The sequence below is a fragment of the Helianthus annuus genome, chromosome 3 (genome assembly GCF_002127325.2).
Source record: "Helianthus annuus cultivar XRQ/B chromosome 3, HanXRQr2.0-SUNRISE, whole genome shotgun sequence".
Classification (NCBI taxonomy): domain Eukaryota; kingdom Viridiplantae; phylum Streptophyta; class Magnoliopsida; order Asterales; family Asteraceae; genus Helianthus; species Helianthus annuus.
In genome coordinates this window covers 33,642,277-33,669,569 of record NC_035435.2, presented here as the reverse complement: position 1 = coordinate 33,669,569, position 27,293 = coordinate 33,642,277, and the positions used below count along the sequence as shown (strand labels likewise).

Sequence of the window (27,293 nt, the reverse complement as noted above, 5' to 3'; positions counted from 1 at the left end):
GGTTGTTGAGTCTCTTCCTCATCGTCTTCGTCTTCCACGATAGCTTTCACCACCGCCGCGATCGTTTGTAGAAATATTTCCGCACCATCGTCAGATGATGATGACGATTCACTATAACTTGAAGAACTCATGGCAATATTGTGTTTTATGTGTTTGATATTGTCTGAGAAAAATGTTAAATGTGGTAAGTATTTATAAAGGAAAAAAGAATTTTTTTTAAAAAAAATAGCCCCCAACGGCTAGCCCAACGGCTAGCCAACGGCTAGTTTGAGCGGGTCATTCACAAACTGCCATGTCACCTGCTCCCCCGCCCCACGCCCGGATTGAAACCCAAGCCCCAAGGGCCACGCCACCAACCCAAGCCCACCCGGGGTGGTGCCTTGGGCGTTTTCCCCCAACCCACGCCCCAACTCAAGCCCCATACCCCATGACCTTAGTGTTGATTCGCCCCCTTTTTTACCTTTAAAAGTAATAGTACCATTCTTAAATTCTCTTTTTATTTCTTCCTAACACATACTCTCCCTCATTATGAGTCATTATATATCAAATGCCATACAATGTGCATATTAGCAAACATAATTAAAGTTAGTTTTGTTCTTCTATACTCATTTCGCGATAATTTTTCTAAGTTCATATGTTTAATGTCCCAGACATCACATAGACCCTACCTTAGCTTTGTTATTGGTAGGATTTACTAGAAACAGTCTCTCTATTCCTACGAGATAGAGGTAAGGTTGTCTACATCTTACCCTTCTCAGATCCAGGGCCGGCCCAGAAGGGATGCAGGATAGGCGACGGCTCAGGGCCCAAACTCACTCAGGGCCCAAAAACTTTTTTTTTAATTTATGTATATTAAATGTGTGTATATTTTTGAAACATAAAAAAGTTACGCAAATAGGTAATTGGTCTGGTGGTTCTTCAAAGAGTTTGCATTAAATTTGTGTTAAGTTTGATTCCCGAACAAGCCTTCTCACCAGTCTACTTAATTCCCATTTCTCCTTTTAGTTTTTTCCTAATTTAATTTTCCTTTTTTTTCTATTGTTTTGTTGTTTTGTTTTGCATTTATTTGTCTATTCAATTTATGTTTTCATTTATAGTTTATAACTGAAAACTTCTATTATTTACATTTTTTTGTTTTGTTTCTTATTTAAATTAAATTTAATAAAACAATATTTGCAATGTTTTTTTTTCCTTCTATTATGCAAAAGCCAATAAACCGAACACGTTTTGAGCATGTTATGATTATATTTTTTGTGTTTTCTTTTTTCGTTTGTTATATCGAGTGTATTGAAACAAACAAAGTTTCCACTCGGTACAACACGAAGGTTTGATCCACTAGTCTGTATACAATTTTAATTTTTTTTATATATATTTTGAAAAAGTTATATTTTATCTACCCATTTTTTCATTTATTTTTATGTTTTCTAGTATATAAATATGTAATAATTCAAATATATTTATATTTCTTTATAAAAATGAGTTATTGACTTTATATTATACGGACCCCTTTTTTTTCTACTCGCACAGGGCCAAAATTTTTTTGAAAATTTCCGGAGACGGCCCTGCTCAAACCCTACCTTAGCTTTGCTATTGGTAGTATTTTCTGAGTATGATGATAATGATTTGCTTGCCTCCTAAATGATTTTGCAAATGTATGAAAAGTAAGAGCAAGATAAAGATGTGAGTTAAGGGGAAGAAGATAATGGTAATATTAATGATAATGAATACACCAGGTAAGTGAAAAAGATGGCAATGCATGTTATACAATTACACGGTTAGGGTTTGATAATCAGCGTTCACGATCGAACATAAACCAAATAAACTAGTTCGAGTGACAAAATACGTCCAATGAGTTTTGATTTCACAAAATCAGACGTTCGGTTTCAAAACATGAAACGAAGCAAACTTGGCGGAAAATACATATCATACAAGAATAAGGATATAGAAGCGACAATGATATGCTCATCAACTAATTTACTGTCTACATTGAATTACAAAATTTTATGCTTCTCAAGGCCACCACAACTTTCTTCATCATGATCGTAACATTATCTTAAGCAAATCGTAATGAATGTCACGTTATACTTTTGGATCACTTCTTGGCTATTGCATCAGGGGTCGATAAAATTTCATCCATGTCCTCGTAATATTGCCAGCTTCTTTTGCTTTCGGGTTCATTCTTACTTTCCTGTAAAAAAGCCACGTTTATCACGTGACACACTACACATCAAGAAAATAAAATACGAACTTATACGCATATATTGCATTTCATCTAGGTCAAACACGATTAGTTCTAAGTAGAGGTTGCAATTTAGACCCATTTGCTTATTTAGGGGCTGTTTGTTTACCTCTACATGCGATGTAATATGCGATAAAATGCGTTAAATAGTATACGTTGTAACTGTGTTAAATGCGATAAATGAGGCTCTTAATGATTCAGACCTCTTACTCTTACTGGTCCAGCACTTAATGGTTCAGACTGTTTGTTTCACGAGCAGATGTCTGAATGGTTCAGACATTTTCCTCCGAATGGTTAAAATTTATACAGAGTCTGAATGGTTAAGACCTCTAATCTGAATTGGTCAGACATTTGCCTCTGAACGGTTAAGCATTATACAGGCTCTTAATGGTTCAGACCTCTTACTGACCTCTTACTAGTTCGGCACTTAATGGTTCAGACATCTTACTGGTTCAGCACTTAACCATTCGGATGTTGGGAAACTGCCCCTCAGATTATGTTTTATCTCTAACGGGTCAAACTAAGATAAAGTTGATAACAAACCTCATATTTTTGAACCAGTGAAGCCCATAACGATTTGCATTGGCCAGGGCTTCGACTGAACCCTTGATCCGAAAGGTTCGAGCTTATCTCTTCCCAAAGTGCCATTCGACCCTTCACAACTTGAAATCTATTATTTAATTCCCCGCGAAACTTAATAAGTTTTTTAACTTCTTCTGGTTTCCATCTGTTTCTTTTTACCGGTTTCTTTGTATTTGAATCCTTGATGTTGTTTTCTAATTCCTCAATGGAATCGGTATTTGTGTATGCTCTCCAAAAATCATCCGATGACTCGGAATCGGAAACGGAACTAGTTGCAGTTTCTTCTTCTGATAATAATAATTCGTCATCGTTGATCACATCATCTGTACAAAACGTCAATAATAAAAAGTATTACTAATTATTTATTCCGTTTATACATTTTAACTCTCACCTAATAAAACAGAGTGTAACGTGCACAGATGTCCCTAGCTTTTCAAAAGTACATGAATGGTCCCTGTGGTTTGCACTTTGTAACACATTTATTCCACAGCCAATAAATCTAAAGGTTTCAATAGGTCCAAGTTAGGGACTAAATGTGTTACAAAGTGCAAACCATAAGGACCATCCATGTACTTTTGGAAAAATCTGGGGACTAAATGTGTTACAAAATGCAAACCACAGGGACCATCCGTGTGGTTTTGGAAAGCTAGGGACCAAATCCAACATTTTGATAAACCACAAGGACCATCTGTGTACTTTACTCTTTTCTATGGTTTCTATCAAAAAAATTTAAAGCTCAAGAAATTTTTATAAACAAAAATGAAAGCTTGAGGGGTGTAATAAAAAAACACAGTTTTAATGGTTTTTTTTTTTCTTGGCAAGAAAAAGATTATTTATCTAGAATAATAATTTGAGTAAAGTTGGTTAACCGCAAAATCAACTTAAATAAAAACGTTAATTAAAACCATAATCTTTGATTCTTTGATAATAATTTACGTTGCATGATTATTTGACTAAATAAGCAACAATGAATAAAAAGGAAATAATTTAAAACATAAGTAAACCTCGGACCTTTAGTTTCACGCGGGCCCGATAAAGGATCAAGATCTTTGCTTTCTTGTTGAATCTTCGAAGCCCGTTTCTTTTTTGGGCTTCCATCAACCGTTTTTCCCAAAGGCATCTCGAACCCACTTTGAAGACCAGACAATTTTCCATTAATTTCATCAGCAAGAACCGCAACCGGGTTCTCGATAGCGTGCGTGATGACTTCGGGCCTTTTACCGCTATATTTTCTTACCATTTTTCTTAAGACCTCTGATACGGTTCGTTCTATATGAGGTAATGGGCTTTTGATTGAACAACTTGATAATGAAGCATGTGCAGCACTATGAAGAGCGTCTAGAAGTTTCCCGTTGTCGACCCATAAGCACCGTGTAGTTATTCGTATTTTTCCTTTTAAGGTTTCTTTGAATAAACTGTCTGTTGATTGAGGCCGCATGATTTCAATGCTGAAAATAGAGACGTTTGAGAAAGTTAGTATGCATGTTAAGGGGTCAAACGAGTAAGTTAGCGTAAAAGGAAACGGGTCAAATGGGTTCAAACTTGAACTTTGCTCGGATTTTATTTGTAAATCATAAACTATTTATTTGCATAGAGACAGAGTAAAATGCCAAAATCGTCCCTGTGGATTTGTCTATTACATCCAAAATAATTTTTTTTTTGTATCTAGACACATGACGTTTTGATTCTGTTGCCATTTCCATTCAAATCACAAACACAGTAAAAATGTATCTTAAAAAAAGAAAATTAAAAAAATAAGTGTGTGTATATATAAATGTGTGTGTGTATATGAATGGGTGTGTATATGTATATGTGTGTATATATATATTATGACTATAAGTATTTTTATTGTTTTTTATTTAAAGGTAAAAAGGAAAATTAAAAAACAGAAAAATAAATAGGTAAATTGCAAAAATCGTCCCTTCGTTAGCGATACAATTTAACTAGGTTGTGATTTGGATGGAAAAATCAAATAGTCAGGTGTCGAGATACAAAAAAAAAGTTATTTTGGATGTAACAGGCAAAGCAGCCCAAACCTCATGGATGATTTTGGCATTTTACTCATTTGCATATTATTAAAAGTACAAAATTTTTAAAGATAATTGACACTGATTAATATAAATATAAAAAAGAAAATTTTGGACCAGAACATATTTTGACCAGTTATCTAACCCACCCGACCCACCCATTTTGCCACCTCTAGTGTTAAAAATTAAGATGCCGACCTGACAACTATTATTCCATCTGTTGCTATTTTCATCCTCTCATCCACACACAGTTCGGTAGATGTTCCGAATGCTTTGTCACCATCACTATACATCAACTGCAATGGTAGAATTTTATTCAGTTATATTGTATATATATACAGGTGTGAAATTCTAACCCGACCCGAAAAACGACACGAACCTGACACGAAATTCGCTGGTTTGGGTTTAGTAGAAACAGGTTCGGGCCTGTTTCAGGTTGAACCCGCAAACCCGTTTAGCTAAACGGGCCGGATTCGTGTCAACCCGGGCGGGTTGGTGGGTTGACCTGCTTAACCCGTTTATATTATATTTTATTTTTTTACAATTTATTTTGTCATACATTAAATTGGTTATATATTTTATGCCATTATTAAAACTTAAAAGAGAAACTAACATAAGATTTTATAATTAAAATGTACTCCCTCCGTCCCACTAAAAGTGTCCTATTTTGAATTTTCAACGTCTTTATTTATAAACTTTGACCTTAAATAATTTTGTTTGTGTTAGATAATACTTGATGAAAGTTATATGAATTGAGTGTGTTTTACAAGTGTTTTTATCGTGTTAATTTTCATCTAGTTTTATATAACACAAAAAATATATAATTAAAGTCAAAGTTTATAAATAAAGACTTTGAAAGTTCAAAATATGACACTTTTAATGGGACGGAGGTAGTAATTGTTTTAAATAAATTTGTGTTTTTTGTAGTAGAATTTTAAAATTAATATATTAATTTGAGAAAAGAAATCGGGTTGAACGAGTCGTGTTCGGGTCAACCAGCGAATATTCCGGTCGTGTTCAGGTTCATATGTATGACATGCTTTTCGGGTTCGGGTCGGGTTGGACCCGTCAACCTGTGGACACGACCCGTTTAGCACCACACACACATATACATATATATACACACATTACACGCATATGTAGAGAGATGAGAACCTGCAAATTCCCTTTTCCGAGGGCTACGAAACCATTAGACAAGACTCTTCGATTCCTCAAATGAGAAACACCAAGCATTTCTCCATTCTTTATGACCTATTTTTGTATAAAAGTAACATTATTAAGTCTTAAAAAACATGTTTCGAATTTACAACGATTACTTACCGTTGTGTGATGAATTCCAGTGGATTTTCCAAGTACTTCATGTTCTTTAAGGAATAAGAGTTCTCCATGGATAGGTAGAAAATGTTGCGGCTTAACAATCCTCAGCACTTCTTGCTATCAAACGAATATACTTTTCGAATTATTTCCAGTTTTCCACAACAAAAAATACACGTTTTAACATACTACATTTTCAGTTGCGCCAGAAATAAATTGTGATGATGAGACAATATATATAGGAAAGACATCATTGGAAAACTTAAAAGATATTAGAAAACTTCTAGAAAACCACTTTTAAGCAAGATACGTTTTATTTTTATTTTTTCATTCTTTCTATATGTTACACTATTATTCGTGAAAATTAAAAAGAAAATAAAAAAAAAAATATATGTAGATCGACGAGCTACATATATATAGCTCGTGAACTACATTTAGATACCTCATATATTGTACCTTCTCAAGCTATGTAGCTCGTTAGTCTACATATATTTTGTAATTTTTATTTATATTTCTACAATACTAACTTTATAATTAAGGGAAAGAAAAGGTAAAAATAAAAAAGAGATAGGTTGGTAGTAGTTTTCTCGGTTTTCAAGATTTTAGTGGTTTACGAATGAACCTAACCCTATACATATATATATATATATATATATATATGAAAAAACTTACTAATTCTTCGCGATAGGCATGACCCGATGTGTGTAATTGCTCGTTTTTCCCCATTACTATTGTCGGCCCAATTTCCGATAAACGATTCATCATTTTCATCACTCGAGACTCGTTACCAGGGATCACCTATAAATGATACAAGAATAAGTGTTATGACAAGAGATTAGATGTGAATAGGAAAGTGCTAAATAACAAAACATATGTTAATATATATATATATATAGAGGAAGGTTAACGTACATCACGTACGACAGGTAATTACGCACGTTCATTTTAAAATCACACACGTTATAACTCAAAAATCCAAAATCACGCATGTTGAAACACAATAATCACGCATATTGAAAACATTAATCACGCATGTTATATAACAAATCACGCACGTTGTTGTACGTGAAGTACGTTAAGCCGTAATGTACAATATACTTTTTCTAAATATATATATCAATATTTTTATTTTACCAATTTAGAAGGTTGTATAAAGTGAACCATTCATAAGAAAATGAGTCAAAAGTGCACTTTATTCTTCATCGATAAATAGTTAATATCATAATTGAAAGAATAATTACCTTAGCAGAGTACAAAATTGTGTCTTCTTTGTTCAACTTGAAAAAATGACTGCTTCCGTATGACGCAAGATTAAGTGCAGCACGAGGTTCTGCCTGACACAACCAAATACCGTTACAGCAATAAGGGAGTCAAGAACAACTAAATCTTATGATTTTACGGTTTTGTCATTTATTGCAACTTACTTGTGAGCCGGTAGTGACAATTACCAAATCTTTTGGCGCATAACCATCAATGTCTTCAACTTTAACCTGTAGAAAATATAATTTAAACAAATGAAAGAAAAAGTTACGGGTAGGATACAAAAAGATAACGAGGGTATGTTGGTAATTTACAAGAGTTGAAGGGTCAATTGGCGCTTTTCCATCTTTCCATGCGGCATCAAGGTATGTCCGTAACGACATCCCAACAAATACCTGAAAACAATAACTTTATAATAAATAATAATTGATACATTAAACATGATTAAAAAACAATATGTATATCCACGGATAAGGTGCTTTAGGCGGTTGTATGAGTTGAAAAATACTTCATGCGGGTCGGGCCCGTTGGCCAATTTGTCCATTTTAAACTAAATTTTGCTACATTATATAACTGATACATTAAACATGACTACAAAAACAATATTATATAATGCCTTAATTTCAAAGGTCGGTGCCGACCTTTGAAATCATCATTCGCCCATCAAGTTCTGTGAGTTGACAAAATTCACCCCTCAACCCACTAAATTGACAAAAATAACTTTCTACCTTGACAAAAATGACCCCCCTACTTTCTAACTTGACAAAAAAGGCCCCCATACTTTCTATCTTTTCTTTAACCCTCAAACCTTTGACATAAATTCGAGTTCGTTTATGCTTTAACGTATTTTTTGTTTGAAAACGAGTCGGGTCAATTATAAAATGTTAAGTTAATTACCGTTTTCGTCCCCGTGGTTTGTCAAAAATCACTATTTCAGTCCATTAGTTTAAAAATTGCGATTTCAGACCCTGTGGTTTCACTTCCGTAACCATTTCAGTCCACCTCGTAACCATTTCAGTCCCTGTACTTAACAGAATAATGGATTGAAATAGTTACGAAAGTGAAACCACAAGGACTGAAATCGCAATTTTTAAACTAATGGACTGAAATAGTGATTTTTGACAAACCACAGGGATGAAAACAGTAATTAACTCTAAAATGTTTTCTTTTTATGTACGTTTTCAGTTGGACTAAGTGTTGACGTAAATTTTGTTTGAAACAAATCGGGTCAAATGTAATATGTCTCGATTCGACGGTATAAATTTGAGTTAGTGTAAGTTTTGATGTATATTTAGTTCAGAATCAAGTCTGGTCAATTGTAGTCTATACGTTATCATGTTGCATATGACGCCAGCGCAACGGGTGACGGGTAAAAAAACTAGTTAACATAATTATGAACTATATCTTTGAATAAGACACTTTAGGAGGTTGTATAAATTGAAAATATACGGCGACTTTCAACCGAATCGGGCCCGTTTGGCCATTTTTAGCTAACTTTTTAAAACTTTACATGTTTGAAGAATAATATGAACCGTCCCATTTTAAAGTAAATGACATACCAACTTCCTGCCAGCTAAATCTGCTGCAGCTTTAACACTTCCAAGCCGATGAATATTTGACGAAAACTGAGTAGTAATAACCCTTCCTTTTGCGGCTGTAATATGCCGTAGCAGTGAATTAGCTACAACGGTTTCACTTGTTGTTCTTCCGGGTGAGAGAACATTCGTTGAATCACTCATCATCTGCAAAAAAATAAAAGAACTAGTTTTATATTTTTTCGCCTTCTTTGATCGCGTATAGAATTTCAATACCTACTTAATTCTTATAATAAAAACTTAGCTATTTATTACAAATTATTATTATTATTATTATTATGTGCAAATTACAAAAATGCAAAAACTAAGCATAGAATAGCATTATAGGCATTTGTTCAAATTATATATACTATATTTTGTCACATCAACCAACTTTGGCATTAACTAACTTTGGCCCTTCAATTTTAATAATATCATGCTTAGCCCCTCAACTTTAATAATTAACAATTTTAGCCCCTCAACTTTTATAATAAACAGCTTTAGCCCCTCAACTTTAATAATGACATGTTTAGCCCCTTAACTAAAACAACAAACAGCTTTAACTCTCAAAATTTGGTTATTTTAATCTACGATTTGAACCCGCTGCGGAGCGCAGATGGTAACTCATTAGTTACTATTAAAATTTACTAGTTTTCAGAGTTAAAGAAGTTAGGTGCTTACCAAAGTTACGCCTTCTTTCGCGAGTTGTTCTAAACCTTCACGGTCGAACACTTGTCCATCCAATGGTGACTCATCTATCTGTTGAATACGATATTTAAATATATTACATAATAATAAAACGAACACGGTATACACAAAAGAAACCGAAAAAGATACCTTCCAGTCCCCCGTATGAAGAATAACACCATCAGAACATCGAAGAACTAATCCAGAACAATCGGGAATAGAATGCGTGACACGAATAGGCTCTATTTCAAATGGTCCAGCAGTGAATTTTTTCTTCATTTTAAATGTTTTAAGCCTTGATGGCACAAATATTCCTGATTCCTTCAAACGCTTTTTAATAAGCTGCTCAAGACAAAGTGTATCAACTATTAAACAGCTAATAATATCTATTAAAGGTGGCAAAATGTGCATGTTGGTCGGGTTTTCGTAACAGGTCAAAAGGGTCTCGGTCAAACTGTTTGTACCGGTCCAATATACAACTTTTTTGGTATATGATTTATAATGTTTTATACATCAAACTACACTCTGAGTTACTTTCGGTTCAACCTGTTAACCCGATTACAACTTTATCTAATTTTTGGATTGTTTCCTGTTTGACCCATAAATCATTACCCGAAACTATAACTAAAAGGATCGAAACTGCCACTAGGGCTGAAAACGAACCGAACGTTCAACGAACAGCTCATGAACCGTTCGGCGGGAAGTTCGTTTGTTTTCGTTTGTTTAATAAATGAACGAACACGAACAAGAAATTTCATTTGTTTTGTTAAATGGACAAACATGAACACAGGCTGCGTTCATTCGTTTATGTTCGATAGTTCATTAGTGTTTTAGTTTTTATATTTTATACATTATATTTTATTTAAATACTTCAAAATTCCGACAAATAAAATATTTAATAAGTATCAATGTATTATATACTTTTTTCGTTTGTTTCCATTTGTGTTCATGAACATTAGGTTGTGTTCATGAACATTCGTTGTTAACGAACACGAACATGAACATGAAATCTCGGTTGGTAAGCATTCATCAACAGTTCGTGAACACATATATTTCCTTAACAAACGAATGCGTTCGGTTCGTTTGCAGCCCTAACTGCCACCACTAAGCTTTTTACCGGAAGTAATAAGTGAAGAAAGATTCAAACCTCCATTGTAAAGGATGACGCATATATTGGAGTACGTAAGTCCAAAGCCGGTATAACCCAAGGTAATGCACCAATGTGATCTTCATGGCCATGTGTTATCACAACCGCTTCAATTTTATGACTCCACTTCTTAATAAATGTTGTATCCGGTAAAATTTTCTGAACACCGAGTTCATCATAGCTGAAACAAATTCATGTATTTTACTAAATATCAATTCATTCTATATAGACACTGCTACAATAGACAGAGATACCTACAAAAACTTACTCTGGGAACATGACACCGGCATCAATAAGTATATAGCGATCGTAATTCCCAACAAGCATGCAGTTCATTCCAATTTCTCCTAAACCACCAATCGGAAGAACACGAAGCGGCGGTCCGTTAGACCCTTCGTAGAACATCTCCATTTTCCTCTTCACGGAATCTTCCATGCTCTTTCCCGCACCTTCTAATCTTCCAGATCGCTTCGGGCCCGCTCTAGACCCATGAGTACCTAAATTCGATCAACATAGACACACGGGCATTAAAGACAGTGAGATTATTATTATTATTATTATTATTATTATTATTCCAAAAGTTAACTGTCATTTCCGTCCTTAGGGTTTTGTCCAATTATGTCAGTCCAAGCCAAATTTCAAATTTGTACCATTTTCGTCCCTGACATTCTTGAAACATGCTAGTTCAGTCCAAAAACTTAACGTCTGTTAAAACCTGCCGTTTATTGGGGGATAAAAACGTCATTTTTCTTTTTTTTTCCTTTTTTCTTAAACCATATTAAAATCCCACCCGTTTTATTCCCCTTTTCCCTCCATTGAGAACCCTAATTCACTTTTGTACCCGTCGTTTTCATAAAAGAAAATTGGAAAATGACATTTTTACCCTTCATTAAACAACAGGTTTTAACAGACATTTGATTTTTGGACGGAACTGACATATTTCAAGAATGTCAGGGACGGATATGGTACATATTTGAACTTTGGCCTAGACTGGCATAATTGGACAAACCACAAGGACGAAAATGGCAGTTAACTCTTATACCAATTATAAAAACAAATTACTTATAATAATGTATTGACCTGAGTAGGAAGGAGGCGGCATAAAGCAAGAAACAGGTAGTAGCTTAGAAGTGTTGGGTTGCCACCAGAGCCGGTGATGACAGTACGATATAGTACTGAAAGTGGCCATTGCCATTTTTTGAGCGTCACTGAGTCGACTCAGTGGTAGCTCCAACGTTCTGAAGAAAAAAAATAGTAATAAATTAACTATCCAAAACATTCAAATTTACAATTTTCATCGATTTTTCATACTTTTGCAGGGAGACATTTATGTGAACATGAAACACGCCAATTATTATAGACTTATCACTACTTACTTAAACAACTGAACATGTAACAACTCAATACGGGTCAAACTTATTCGACTAATATAACAACTATGCACCCCCCCCCCTTTCCCAATTTTTTTTTAATTTATAAACTCCAAAGTGGGAAAAAGGACCCTTTTAAAACCGTTGTTGTTTTGTTCTGGTTGCAAAGTTAAAGTTTTGAAATTTGTTAAGAGACATTTCATCTAACACCTGGTGTGCATAAAAAAAATATTCCATACACATGCTCAATCCCAACAATACTTCAACAAATTCACCTTTCAGCATCTCCAAGCTTCAAGATTTACAACCCAAAACAAAAAATTTTAAAATCTTACAACCCCAGAACAATTTTTTCTTCAAAAATAACTAAAAAATGATGAAAAACAAGCAACAGTAACATGTGAAATTGCGTATTGAATATGCATAAATTACAACATTAAATCAAGAATACCTGCCAATGAAGTTCTTCTTGCAGAAATTGAACAAAAATCTCAGCAAAAAAAATATCCAAAAGTGATGAAGTGAAGTATCTTGTACAAATTGATTTTGTCGGGTAAGATTGTGGAAGAGATTTTTCCCGCTGGGGTTTATCCATGACAGCAGGTGTCAGCGATTATGGAGCTGTAGCTTTGGGCCTGGCCCGGTCCAGAAGTCGTTTAAGGGCTAGCCCGGTTATGTTTTGGGCTTTCGGTTGGCATTGGTTTATATAATTGGGCCTTTTTATTTCATTGTGGTTTTTAGGTTGTTGTGGTTAGATTGGTAACCCTAGCTTGTTGTTAACCAGAACATAAACCGATTTGAAACTGATATGAACTGGCGGGTTGTAATCGGTTTGTAAACCATCTTTCACCACGAAACAAACTTTTTAACGGGATTTTTGGGTTAAAAATTAAAACTTTATTTATCCTAATTCTTTAATCGACACTCAGGTAAGATCTTCTGTACTTTTTTTGTGTTTTGTAGATTGTGTCTGGTTGTTTTATGTTCATAGTAAGTCTCGTTTAGTTGTTTATGTGTTTGGGTCTTGTTCGAGTCATAGTTACTAGGGTTTTTAGTTGTTTCGATCATGTTTCGATGTTGCGACTAGGATGGTTTGGGTTATGTGTCAGTTTGGTTGCGATGGGCTGGTTTGGGGTGCAATGTGTATGTTTTGTAGGATGGTTTGGTTTGGGTTGTCGGACATGGAGCCTATGAGTTTGTGTGTGTTACTTTTGGTGATATAAAACGGACAAAACCTCTTTGCTAAGGGGAACTTTTTCGACCCGAAACATATTTTTGACACTTTGAATTTTTTAAATAGTAATTGACTCGGGACTCAAAGCTCGATTGTTCTAGGCACGTGGGTTTAATTGCGGACAATTAAAGTGCCAGCAGGAGCTAGTGTACATTGAGTCTAGTGTTTTGAGTGTTTCGAGTATTTTGAGTCGGTTTATGTCGTGTCTAGTTTATTGAGTTAATATGTCGAGTCAGTCTTAGTTTAGTTGTGTTTGATCGAGTCTTTAGGATGCTTATGAGCTTTGACAGGTTAAAGACCACTCATCCGTACTCAATCTCCATTCGGGCGAGTTTTGTTCCGAAAATACACTTTTGTAAATTGTAACCCAAAATATTTTTTTAAATTCAGTTTTAGGCTACGACCGCGAGTGAAATGCTATACAGCTTCCACATTGAAAAACTTTATAAAAATACAAAAAAAAATCTACAAAATTCAAAAAAATTAAAAATACAAAAAATAGTTTTCGATCACTAATGCGTTCTTTGTTTGCTTGTTTTGCTTAACTTTCTTTTGCAGGCATATCGGGTGCAGGAAGTTCAAGCAGAGCAAAGGGAAGCAAGCAAAGAATGGGCCCGCCCAGCGTGAGCGAGGGGATCCGACTGAATAAGTAAACTTGGTAAACCCGCAAGCTAGAAAAATAAATTATCATATGAAGGAGTGGTTACCGATGTACAGTAGTACTAGACTTAGGAATAGCCCATTGCTACAGTTTGAGCTAGATACAGATGAAGCGAAGAAGTTAGATGCGTTGATTAGGACCGAGATTTAGAGGTTAGGACGATTGACTAGGTGTTCTTGAATCAGATTGGTCAAAGAGATAGGATTGAATCATTTCTAGGGAATAAGTTTAGGGCTATGGTAGATTTGTATGATATAGTATAAGGAGCTCACATTAAAGTTTCACTCAACCTTCAAACACAAAGAAGGTACTTTTGACGAGTACAATGCAACCTCTTTTTCTTTGGGTAGGTGAGTATCTAAGATAACCATACCTCAGCTCGCAGTGATGAGTCAGTTCTATACACAAGAGGAGGTTGAGGCACCACAGTTTAGGACGAGTTTGAGGGGTGCTTATAAGAGGTAGAGTGAGTGTAGTGCGATGGCTCCTACTTTAGCCAGGTTTTGGGCTTCTATCGCCAATACACCATTCTCGGGTAACATGTTGGGGTCGGATATTGGGGACCCAGTTTACAAGTATATTCACAAATTCTTGGCTACTACATTGGTTGGAAAAAAGTCTGGGGGAACAAGGTCAACTGGATTGACCTTTTTTCTACTTAGCGTACATAGTGGAGAGGAGGCCGGTGAATCTGGCAAGTGTTTTAGGGTACTCTTTTGCGAGGGTTCGTAAGGGAGGAAACCGGGTTGCATTGGACATGGTCCCACATATTACGAGGTTAGCTGAGAGCTTAGGTGTTTTTTAGAGGTATAAGAAGGAGCATTTCAGGCAGGGGCCGGGGACGACTTATATTGGTCTTAAGGAGATTCAGATGGCTGGTATTAGGACGATGACAGAGCCGGTTATGTGGGAAGAGATTAAGGCAGGTCCTTAGGTTCAACCCAAGAGAGTTTATTAGTAACAGCAGCAGCCATGCAGGCTGGGATGCCTATATGCTATCAGAGACCTCTACACAGATCAGAGATGCCAACTCCTCAGTACCCGCTTTGACATACACACTCAGATCCGCTTAGTTTAGAGTCCTTATATGATAGGACGGATACCGGTTTTGGTCAGCCTATGCAGTTAATATCGGTGATATATCGGTGAGATATCGGTTATATCGGTCATATCGGTCCCCTAGTAAAATATCGGTGTCAAATATCGGTCAGAATATCGGTACCGATATTATCGGCGATATTGATCGATATTTGACCGATATAACCGATATTTGACCGATATAACCGATATATCACCGATATTTGACCGATATAACTGATATATCACCGATATATCACTGAATTATTATTGTTAAATTGCTATATATGTAAATTTTGCATTATATTAAAATTACCGATATCCCACCGATATCTCACCGAGATAACCTGTATCTCAAATATTGGTCCTTGACCGATATCCGATATTTTAACGCATTAACTGCATAGTGGTCAGCTTCAGCTAGTAATACAGAGATCTTCGAGACATTATTTAGACGGTCCGGAAAGGCAGGAGAATGTACTGAGGTACATGATGGGGAACCTGAACATGGGTGTTCTGAGTTTCTTTGCAGCCCCATATCAGCCTGGTCAGGATGATGAGCTAGAGTATGATATACTAGGAGATGAGGAGGAGGAGGAGGAGAGCGATGATAATGAGTAGCGTGGGGATGTACCAACAGTAGATGATGGAGTAGTATCTTTTCTTTTATTTTCTTTATGTTGTTTTTATTTTCCCCCTGGTTTGCACTTGATATTGATACTTGATACCTTTGGTTTAGGGTTGGTTGGTTTGGTTGTGTTTAGTTTGTTTGATGACATTATCCATGTATCTATCTATTATGTTTGTTTGATTGTGATGATGTTGGCTTAGGATTCACGAGAGGGAAATAGCCGCTTTCGTTCGTGTGTGAGAATGAGGTATTGTTTGCTACACACGTTCGAATTTGAGGGCATTTGTGGAATTGACTGGCACATTAACAGTCTCGCAAATTATCAGCTAAGTCTTTTCCATTGTATATTATGTATATATATTTTTAGTAGATGGAGTGGTGATGGCGGTGGTGGAGGAGGAGGTGGTTGTGGTGGTGGCTTTTTAAAAGGAGAGAGAGAGAGTAGAGAGAGGGAGAGTAAAGAGAGAGAGATGGACCAAGGGTATTTTTGTAATTTTGTACCCACTTAACTGAATTATTTAACACCCATCCATTATAGGGACTATCCGAGTAACAGTTTGTTAAACCACAGAGACTATACATGCTATTTTCAATAGGTGGGGACTAAAGATGGAAAAATGGCAAACCACATGGACTATCTAAACAATTAACTCATTAATATATGGTGAATGTAATATGTTTTATACAAAAAGTACTAGATTTTTAAATTGTAAACGTAATAATTTTTAATTATGATACGTAATGTAATGTAATAATTTTTTATTGCATATTTTTTGGTATCCAACCACGTATAATATACGTTTCTATAAGCTAGTTTAATGTATAAACAAACAACAATACATGATTTCCTAACTGTTTTTTTTTTCTATGAGAGAAATAAAGTCCGGCTGTTTACCAAGAAACCGATTTTTTTTTTCTTTTCAATGCTACAATCCAATATTATTATTTATAAGTCGCCTTCTTTTGTATTGTGTAGTGTTGAAAATATCATAGTCAATAAACTCCAAGCAAGATCGTTAACTTTATTTGGAAAAACGAATAATTCCAAGCAAAGATCTTTAACTCTATTGGGAAAAAAACGATTAATTATTTTACTTAATTTAGAGTATAAATATTGATTAATTGACGAAGCCTGCAGCTTCTCGGCAATTAAGGAAATAGAACAAAAATAAACAAATCATATGTATACCTTCATGACGTTCTAAAAAAATATGTATAGCTTCATCCAACTATTTTAGTACATGAATGGTCGACGCATGGAAAGATAGAAGAAGTATTATATTCAGTTGTATTATTTCACTTAAATATTCATATTCTTTCACTTTAATAGTTTAATATTGATATTTGTTTATCTATAATTGACATTTATATTATTTGACTTAGATTAGATTAGATATTTATCACCGGCCAATAAAAGAAATATTTAAATAATGTAACATAAGTCCACTTGTAAAATAACAAATAAATTCTAATTCAAGTGAATCCTCAAACTTGGGTTAGAAAATGATGATTATTCTACTGAGGTAGTAATAAAAGCTTTGTTGAGAGAAAAATGCTCGGATATTCTCTGTGGTTTTACTTTTTTTCACCTACAGTCCCTATCTTTCTAAAACTACTTGAATAGTTTCTAAGGTTTCAAGTTTTGTTCTCGGATAGTCCCTGACTCTAACTTCAGTTACTTTTCTCTGTTAAGTGGTTGTTAAGAGGGTGTGAAATGACAAAAATACCCTTTCCTTAAAAGGCGAAACCACAGGGACTATCCGGGCATTTTTCTCTTTTTATTTATAAACCCCACCACCACACTTCATCTTCAACCTCCACCCACCATCACTCTCCTCCACCCTCCATCGTCACCGCCACAGTCAAGATTTCACAAAATCTCTATAAAACCCTATCCTAAAATCCACGGCCACACATCATCTCTTCTCTCCTAATTCGCTTCTTTGCAACATATCAGCATACACACACAGAACCTCACTTTCTTCTTCAACATTAGAAAACCCTTAACTCTCCAACTCTTCTCTCAATCACAACACAGCACACCCTCACCTCCTCTCTCAAGCCAGCCGACAACTCAAGTACCCCCCTGCTCCTTTCTGCTCCGGCGAATCAAGGCAGCGCCACCGCAGGCGGCGGCGGTAGTATGTTCCGACGACACACCCCCCTTCTTGATGACTGCTGCGGCGGTGTGAGGTTCCGACGACGAGAAATGAGAGAGAGAGAAAGACGAGGTAGAGAAGGAGACGCTGAGAGAGAAAGTAGGGTGGTGGCAGCGGCGACGGCGAGCCGCCGTGAGTGGCAGCGGCAGTGGACGACGGTGACGGCAAGCCGCGGTGGAGGTGCTGGTTGTTGTCGTTCAGTCTTGATTCAACTCAGTCGGGTAATCCCTGTTCCGGTTCAGATTTGGTGAATGCTCGAATCAGATTCAAGGTATGCTTGGTTAAGATTCAAGATCATCATCTCCAATCAATGGCAAGCACGATCATCTTCAGTAATAATCATCATCATCATCTCCGACAGATAAACGGCCGGAGCCGAGAGAGATCGAGAGGGAGGATGAGGGTGTTGTGCGACTGGTGTGTTTGTAGGTAGGGTTTTAAGTGAGGGGTGGGGGTTTGCAGGTGGGTGTGTGTGACCGGAGCCACTGTGCAGCCATTGACTGAGCTTCAAGGAGGGTGTTGTATGAAACAGTTAATGCTGATTGGATGATTTGGATTGGGGTTTTGTTAGGGTATTGGGTTAGAAGATTCGCATAGTTGTTGGTACCTGGTGGCTTTGCAAGCTTGTTGGATTAGATCGGGAGTGGGTGGTGTGTCTGTTGTTGAGTGGCGGATGGTGGTGGTGGAGGGCGGAGGAGGGTGATGGTGGGTGGAGGTTGAAGATGAAGTGTGGTGGTGGGGTTTTATAAATAAAAAGAGAAAAATGCCTGGATAGTCCCTGTGGTTTCGCCTTTTAAGGAAAGGGTATTTTTGTCATTTCACACCCTCTTAACAACCACTTAACAGAGAAAAGTAACTAAAGTTAGAGCCAGGGACTATCCGAGAACAAAACTTGAAACCTTGGGGACTATTCAAGTAGTTTTAGAAAGATAGGGACTATAGGTGAAAAAATGTGAAACCACAGGGACTATCCGCGCATTTTTCTCCTTTGTTAACTTAGAAAGTCTTTTATAGGTCTTTATATATGTGAGGAGGTAACTTGTGTATATGTATTCCTTTAACAAATTCTATATACCTTAACTTTTGTGGCCAGCCGATTCTAACCCCACCCAATCTTTCTTTTTTTCATTTCCTCTCCTATTCTTTTCATTTTTCACAACCCCCCCCCCCCCAATTCTTTTCCATTAGTAATCAGACTATGGGTATGTTTGACAAAAGTAGCTGATAACTGGTAATTGAAAACTGATAGCTGTAGCTTTTTAGATATATTTGGTGTATGACAGAGTAGCTTTTAGATATATTTTGTGCATTAAAAAGTTCATTATCTTCATAGATTAAAATAGTCATTTTCCCTAAAAGCTTGTAGCTCATTCTAAATGCTACTAGGGGTATGTTTGGCATGCAGCTTTTAGGAGCTTCTAGCTTTAATCTTTTAAGAAAAAGCTCATACACAATAAAAAGCCTTGTTTGGTTGAAGGAGCTTGAAAATTTTAGGTTAGGAGCTTGAAGCTTTTGGTTGAACGCTTCTACTAGTAGCGTTTAGAATGAACTTTTAGGGAAAAAATAACTGTTTTAACATCTAAAGATAATGAACTTTTTAATGCACAAACTTTTTAAATTTTTAGTTATGTCCATTTTGGTCATTTTATACATTTTATTAAAAGCTCCAGTTACTCTTCCAAACATCAAATATATCTAAAAAGCTACAGCTACAAGCGACAAGCTATGGCTACCAGCTATCAGCTTCTAGCCACCATCTACTTTTGTCAAACATACCCTAGTAGGATTGTTCAACCAAAAGCTTCAAGCTCCTAACCTAAAAGCTTCAAGCTCCTTCAACCAAACAACTCTTTTTATTGAGTAGGAGTTTTTTCTTAAAAGCTTAAAGCTAGAAGCTCCTAAAAGCTCAATGCCAAACATACCCTATATCTAGTAATTAGACCCACGCGCGTTACAGTGTGGCTACATTGCAAACATCTAATGAATAAGTTCAAGCGTTATGTGATGCGTTAACCATTGAAAACACACATTTTAACATATTTGATTTAACTCAATAGCGTTACAGTTGGATCAAAATCTAAAGTAATTAGAATTTATATTTTATAATCATTAAGTATTTATATGTGACCATACTCATACATAGAAAACATACAAAACGTGTAATCGAAACACATATTCACATCAAATGTTAAAATTTTAGCCCTAGCGTGTAGCGGCGATGTCGAAACGTAGAGCTGAAAGCGTACATAAAATAAGCACAAAATTATATTGACCCGACTTGTTTTCAAAAAAGTTTATGTCGAAACATAGACTAACTCGAATATATACCAACACATAAATAAGAAGTTAAAAACACGCACGTAAAAAATAGATTTTTTAGATAAAGAAACGAAGGGTGTAAACTTGTAAATAGCATGGACTTTTGAGAGGATTGTTGTAACGCCCGGCTATTTTTGTACTTTCCATTTATAGGAAGTTTTGTTCGTAATTCTATTTTTGGAAACCTTGTATTCATGTAATCATTGCTTCCTTTGTAATCCTTATCAAATCGAGACTTGGATCATTAATGAAACTGGTATTGCGTTACTTATATGTTGTATGCAATCTAATTATGCTCGTATGTTCAACTTCGTGCATCAATCGATGTTTAATCATTATACTTGGAATCTATGTGTGAACTTGTGATCAAACTAAACTTATGCTTCGAACGTATTTTGAACAAGAACGACACTTGAATTGATACTTATACGCTTAATTATACTTGGTTTATACTCCTCATACTAATCATGTCTTAAACTATGCCTTTATGGCAAATATGGCCCTTAAATACCTTAAAAATATCAATTACACAACTCTAGGGGCCAAAATGTAATAAACGAAACTTAAATCCGGAACCACAAAGAGCTCGCGGCCCGCGTAAACTTGCCCCATCCTCTTACGCGGCCCGCGTGAGGTCCCTGATCTGCAGAAAGTTGGATGGTCGCGACCAGCTTCCATTTTTTAGCGGGATTTCGAGTTTAAACCGAGTTTAGGCTCTTGTATACACCTATAAACAACCCTAATCACCTCCCTATAAGTACCCAACCTCCCCCAAGCACTTGGACACTTTCACCACTCTCATATCTCACCAAAACACTCCCAAATTCAAGCAAGAATCTGCATTTTCGGACAGATTCATACCTCTACACTAAACTTGGTATAACTTGCTCATTTCTTGATGAAAACACTTGATTCTTCTTCCTATTTGCTTGGTTAATCATGGAGTTTGATTCCTTGACTTCTCCTTGGAGAAATCTGTAATGCCCATAAATTTAAAATCATTATTCTAGAAATAAAAAGAATAATAGTAATTATAAACCACTAGAAAACCCTAATTAAGACACCTAGGCATGTCAATCAAGCAAGTAGGTAGGCATGTCAATCAAGCAAGTAGGTAGGCATGTCAATCAAGCAGGTAGGTAGGCATGTCAATCAAGCAAGTAGGTAGGCATGTCAAGCAGGTAGGTAGGCATGTCAATCAAGCAACTAGGTAGGCATGTCAATCAAGCAGGTAGGTAGGCATGTCAATCAAGCAAGTAGGTAGGCATGTCAAGCAGGTAGGTAGGCATGTCAAGCAGGTAGGTAGGCATGTCAATCAAGCAAGTAGGTAGGCATGTCAAGCAGGTAGGTAGGCATGTCAATCAAGCAGGTAGGTAGGCATGTCAAGCAGGTAGGTAGGCATGTCAAGCAGGTAGGTAAGCATGTCCCGAAAATTAGTATAAATAGAGGACATTGGGACTTGATCTGGAAAGTTGAAACGACGCTCATAAGTTCTGTGTACATCGAATCAGTCCACAACACACACTAATTCACGAAGTGCTGCCACAATCAGGGTAATAACTCGATCGCTATTACGATTCAACGTCCGATCGATTATAACTATCCAACGATTGTCTGAGTGCTGCTCAAATTGAGCTTCTACTTTGATTATTCGTCGTGATTTCAACTTGAATATTTGAGTGTTGTTCGAATTTGGACTATGCTCTGTTATTCGGTGTAACATGTTTATCTATCAACAAACTTACACATGAACATTTTGCTTAAACACATGAACATTCCTATAACATGCTTGTATACGTGATGGCTTGATGCTTTAAACTTGGATTAATCTTATGTGTTGAATTTATCATTAACTTCGTACGAGCCAAACCATGACATATGTAGCGCTATAGGATTAACGACCCGCCTCTTTATCTTCGGTTATGTCATGAGCATATTGTGTTTCCTTGGTTTGATATGTTAGACACATACCATGTTTAAATGTTTATCTTGAATCACATGATTGCTATGAGGAATTGTTTAAAACTTATCTTTTGCTATGTATGTATCAAACTTGTATACTCGCCTTTGCTTTTGCATTGAATTGTATTTTTAAACATGTTACAGGTTGATGATGACGATGCTATGAAAAGAAGTAGCGTTGATGCCTAGATACACATATAGACGTTTAGGTTTAATATGTTGTATCAATTTTGCTTATGTTGTTATGTATTACTTTTGGAACTTGTTGTTATTTGAGTTTATGTAATGTTGACTATTTGAAGTTATGAAATGAAATTGGGATTATTAAAATATTGTCACAAATTGCGTTATGATGTCTCTAGCAATCTTCACACTTCGTCTCATCCCGATGTTTCCGCCATTGGTTGGGGTGTGACAGATTGGTATCAGAGCCATAACTATAGGGAATTAGGAAAATTGCCATGCTTTTGCCCTAATCTATAGTTCTAGGAATTTTGCCTCTTATTTGTTGTTTAAAACTTTTGTACTCTACCATGCATGCTTCCTAGCTACACTTCTTGTTATTAAATTTATATGCCTTCCCTAAGGCTAACACGAATACACTTATGCTATTTTATACTCTTGTAACATCAACGAGACAACTTTACCAAAATAGGCGTGAAACCCACAATTTGGTAAACGACTCTCACTCCACCTTTAATTTATTTTTGCATGAAATTTCACCATTAAGCTAGGAGTGATATCCACAACTTAATGGTAATTTCCATTTCAACTCTAGTGGACCCTTGTCAAAGTGTCAAAATTTCATTTTTTGGCCGACAAGTACCAACCACATTTAGGGTACGAAATCGTCAAGTTAGGGGTGAAACCCGCATCTTGTCGATTAATTCCCATTCCTTGATTTTTATTCTCGCCAAAGTCCCGAATGTTCCAATCATTTAGAGATGTGTAGTAACCGGAAGGGTAAGATACCGTTAATCGCTTCTCGACGAGAGTATCTTACTTATAGGCCAAAGCACAATATCTCTAAATCGAAAGGACTTTCGACCCACTTTGGAATTGTCGACGTTTCTCTACCCGAAACAATCCTATGTTTTATTGAGCCTCTCTTTTATGTATCTCTATTTATATGTGATTTTATACTTGAACGTTCATTCGTTTCAAAATGTTGTTTTAAACAATTCGCACGTCACCGCAATCACAAACAATAATAATTCTCGTGAACAAACTAAATTTATACCTCTTTACGCAACTTATGTGTTATACTTGTTGAATGTATGTTGGAAACTTATGCTCTATGTGAACTTTACTTGATACATGAACATTTACTTGCTTTCACATACACAAACCTTATTTTCAACTAATGATCAAGTCTCATCCTTTCCTTCTCTTTTTCAATCTTTTAGATGTCGTCTAGTTCCTCCAAGAGACGCAAGTCAAAGAAGGGTTCGACTTCCACCGCCATGTCTTAAAAAGATTGCATGAAATTTATGGCCAAGCAATTTGCTAAAGTCCTACCCGACATCGTTAGCAAGATTCAAACCGATTCACCGCATGGCTCTGTTGACTCAAAGGCAGACAAACCCAAACCAACCTTCCAGTTTAAGCAATTCATGGCTTGTAAACCCTTAGAGTTTACTGGCAAGAATGGCGCTACCGCCATGATGAACTGGTTTGATGCCATCGAGCTTACCTTCTTGCAAAGTGGTTGCCCTGACGAACTAAGAACCTTGAATGCAACTGGGGTGTTTCGTGAAAAGGCACTCGGGACGACTGAACGCAACAAAAGAGGAAACGAGGTCACACATGCTATGCCTTGGGACGATCTCAAACAGATTATGAAGGACCACTTCTGTCCTCCTCATGAACTCCAAAAATTGGAGAACGAATTTTGGAACCTCACTCAGAAGGGGAGTGACATGGATGGCCTGATTACGCGCTTTAAACAACTCAGTGTTCTCTGCCCTGGACAAGTTGAAACCGTTCCCAAAACCGTAGCCAAATTCATCCGTTGTGTTGCACCTACCCTGACAAACCACCTTGCCTCTGCTAATCCCCAAACCATTGAAGATGCTTTTCGTATAGCCACCGAACTTAACAACAACTGCGTTCTTCATGGAACCTTTGACAAGGTTTCAACAAAGAGTGCACGCCAAGCTACAATTGACTCTTCTGATGAGCCCAAACCCTCCCAACCGTCTAAGAAAAACCAAGGCAAGAAGCGGAAGGCTTCAAGCCAAAACTGTGCGGTCGTCACTCTGCCAAACCCACAACCCCTTCAAACCGTGCCTGCTTTTACCAACAATGAAACTCCACGCAAGGTTTACACTGGAACGCAACCGAAGTGTGGCAAATGCCAGTATCATCACCCTCCAAACGTTCAATGTCGAAAGTGCGACAAGTGTGGCCGAGGTGGGCATACTGCTCCATACTGCCGCTTCCCACCTCATGCCCACCAAAACCAAGCCCTTTTAGCTCCGAATCAAGTCGCCCCTGCGCGAGCATGCTATACGTGTGGTGATACCAACCATATGGCCAACGTGTGCCCTCAACGATACCAGCCACAACAACCTCGACAGCAGCAACCGCAGCCTCAACAACAACAGCAACAGGTCCAAGAACCCGCTAGAGGTCGAGCTTTCCTTCTCACCACTGCTCAGGCTCAAAACGCGAACGACGTCATTACTGGTACGTTTCTCGTTAACCATGTCTATGCTTCATGCTTATTTGATACTGGTGCCGATAAAAGTTTTGTGTCGTTAGAATTCGAGTCCTTGCTCAAGTGTAAACGCTCTAAGTTGCCAAAATCTTTCGCTGTCGAAGTCGCTAATGGTAAAACCGTCGTTGTCAATTCTGTTCTCTCCAACTGCTCGTTGATTCTAAACGATCATACGTTTTCAATCGATCTCATACCTATGCAAATGGGTAGTTTCGACGTCATAGTAGGTATGGACTGGCTTAGGCGAGTTCGTGCTGAAGTTGTCTGTTCCGAGAAGTTTATTCGCTTACCTCTTCCAAACGGTGACTCTCTACACGTCTATGGTGAAAAGCCTTCTCAAGGCCTTAAGCTTATGTCGTGTATCAAAGCAAACAAATGCTTACGCAAGGGTACCTTCGCCTTTCTCGCCCACATTGTGGAAAAGAAGGACAAAGGCCCAAGCATAAGCGACGTTCCTGTTGTACGCGACTTTCCGGATGTATTTCCCGACGATCTTCCTGGTCCGCCTCCTGCTCGTTCTGTTGATTTTCGCATCGACTTAGTGCCTGGCGCTACGCCTGTCGCTAAGTCTCCCTATCGTTTAGCACCCTCTGAGATGCAAGAGCTCTCGAGTCAATTTCAAGAGCTTCTTGACAAAGGCTTTATACGCCCTAGTACTTCTCCTTGGGGCGCTCCCATTTTGTTTGTCAAAAAGAAAGATAGATCATTTCGTATGTGTATTGACTATCGTGAGCTCAACAAGCTTACCATCAAAAACCGATACCCTCTACCTCGCATTGATGACCTCTTCGATCAATTGCAAGGCGCAACCTGCTTTTCAAAGATCGATCTTAGTTCTGGTTATCATCAACTTCGAGTACTCGAAGAAGATGTACCTAAAACCGCTTTCCGTACGCGTTATGGTCATTACGAGTTCGTGGTCATGCCCTTTGGTTTAACCAACGCACCTGCTGTTTTCATGGATTTAATGAACCGCGTGTGCAAAGCATACTTGGACCGTTTTGTGATCGTCTTCATCGACGATATTCTCATCTATTCCAAGACGCAAGAAGAGCATAAGCGACACTTGCACCTTATCCTTGAACTCCTTCGTGCTGAACGTCTATACGCCAAATTCTCCAAGTGTGAATTTTGGCTAAAAGAGGTTCAATTCCTTGGTCATACTGTCAACGAACTTGGAATTCACGTCGACCCCGCAAAAATCGAAGCTGTGAAAAATTGGATCGCACCTAAATCTCCGTCTGAAATTCGCTCGTTTCTTGGTCTTGCTGGTTATTATCGTCGCTTCATTTCCAACTTTTCAAAAATCGCTGTTCCTTTGACCTCCTTGACTAAAAAAGAGAGACCTTTTGTTTGGGGTCCCGAACAAGAGGAATATTTTCAAACGCTCAAGGATATGCTTTGCAATGCTCCTATCCTAACGCTTCCTGATGGTAACAACGATTTTGTCGTGTATTGCGACGCCTCAAACCTCGGCCTTGGTTGTGTCCTTATGCAACGCGACAAGGTTATCGCTTATGCATCGAGACAACTCAAAATTCATGAGAAAAACTATACTACCCACGACCTCGAACTTGGTGCAGTCGTTTTTGCATTGAAGATTTGGCGACACTACCTTTATGGTACTAAATGTGTGGTCTTCACCGACCATAAGAGCCTTCAACACATCTTCAACCAAAAGGAACTAAACATGCGTCAACGTCGTTGGGTGGAATTGTTAAACGACTACGATTGCGAAATCAAATACCACCCAGGTAAAGCGAATGTAGTAGCCGACGCTCTTAGTCGTAAAACTCATGTCAAAAGTATCCGTTGTTTCCAACTTGTCCACGATCTTCAAAATCGCATACGTAACGCTCAGTATACATCCGTTAATGAGGGTAACCTCTACAACGAGATGCAATGTGGTGCTGAAAATAGTCTCGTGTCCAAATCTGATGGCATTTTATACTACCTCAATCGTATCTGGATTCCCAACCGTGATGATCTTCGCAAATTCCTGATGAAGGAGGCCCATAACACGAAGTATTCTATTCACCCTGCTGCCGACAAGATGTACCATGACATGCGTACATCCTATTGGTGGCCTGGAATGAAGAAGGATATAGCCACCTTCGTTTCAAAATGTCTCACATGTTCCAAAGTGAAAGCTGAACATCAACGTCCCTCTGGCTTACTCGAACAACCAAAAATTCCTGTTTGGAAGTGGGAGAGCATTGCCATGGATTTTATCACTAAACTTCCTCACACTACTGTTGGTCATGACAGCATTTGGGTAATCGTTGATCGATTGACCAAATCAGCTCACTTCCTCCCCATTCGTGAAGATTT

At 37.3% G+C, this 27,293-nt stretch overlaps 1 protein-coding gene across 1 annotated transcript; it reads right to left on the bottom strand.

Annotated features, from left to right (window-relative positions):
• Positions 1–1,781: 1,781 nt before the first annotated feature.
• LOC110928831 (ribonuclease J) lies at positions 1,782–12,797 on the bottom strand. The gene is made up of 17 exons (XM_022171874.2): positions 12,652–12,797; positions 11,911–12,068; positions 11,099–11,327; positions 10,831–11,011; positions 9,834–10,025; positions 9,678–9,755; positions 8,982–9,164; positions 7,737–7,817; positions 7,587–7,652; positions 7,404–7,496; positions 6,835–6,960; positions 6,169–6,282; positions 6,004–6,099; positions 5,047–5,144; positions 3,833–4,269; positions 2,783–3,144; positions 1,782–2,188 (listed from the first exon to the last, which is right to left on the bottom strand). The coding sequence occupies exons 2-17, from the start codon at positions 12,023–12,025 to the stop codon at positions 2,093–2,095; spliced, it is 2,547 nt and encodes an 848-aa protein (XP_022027566.1). The 5' UTR covers positions 12,026–12,068; positions 12,652–12,797; the 3' UTR covers positions 1,782–2,092.
• Between the last annotated feature and the right edge of the window lie 14,496 nt (positions 12,798–27,293).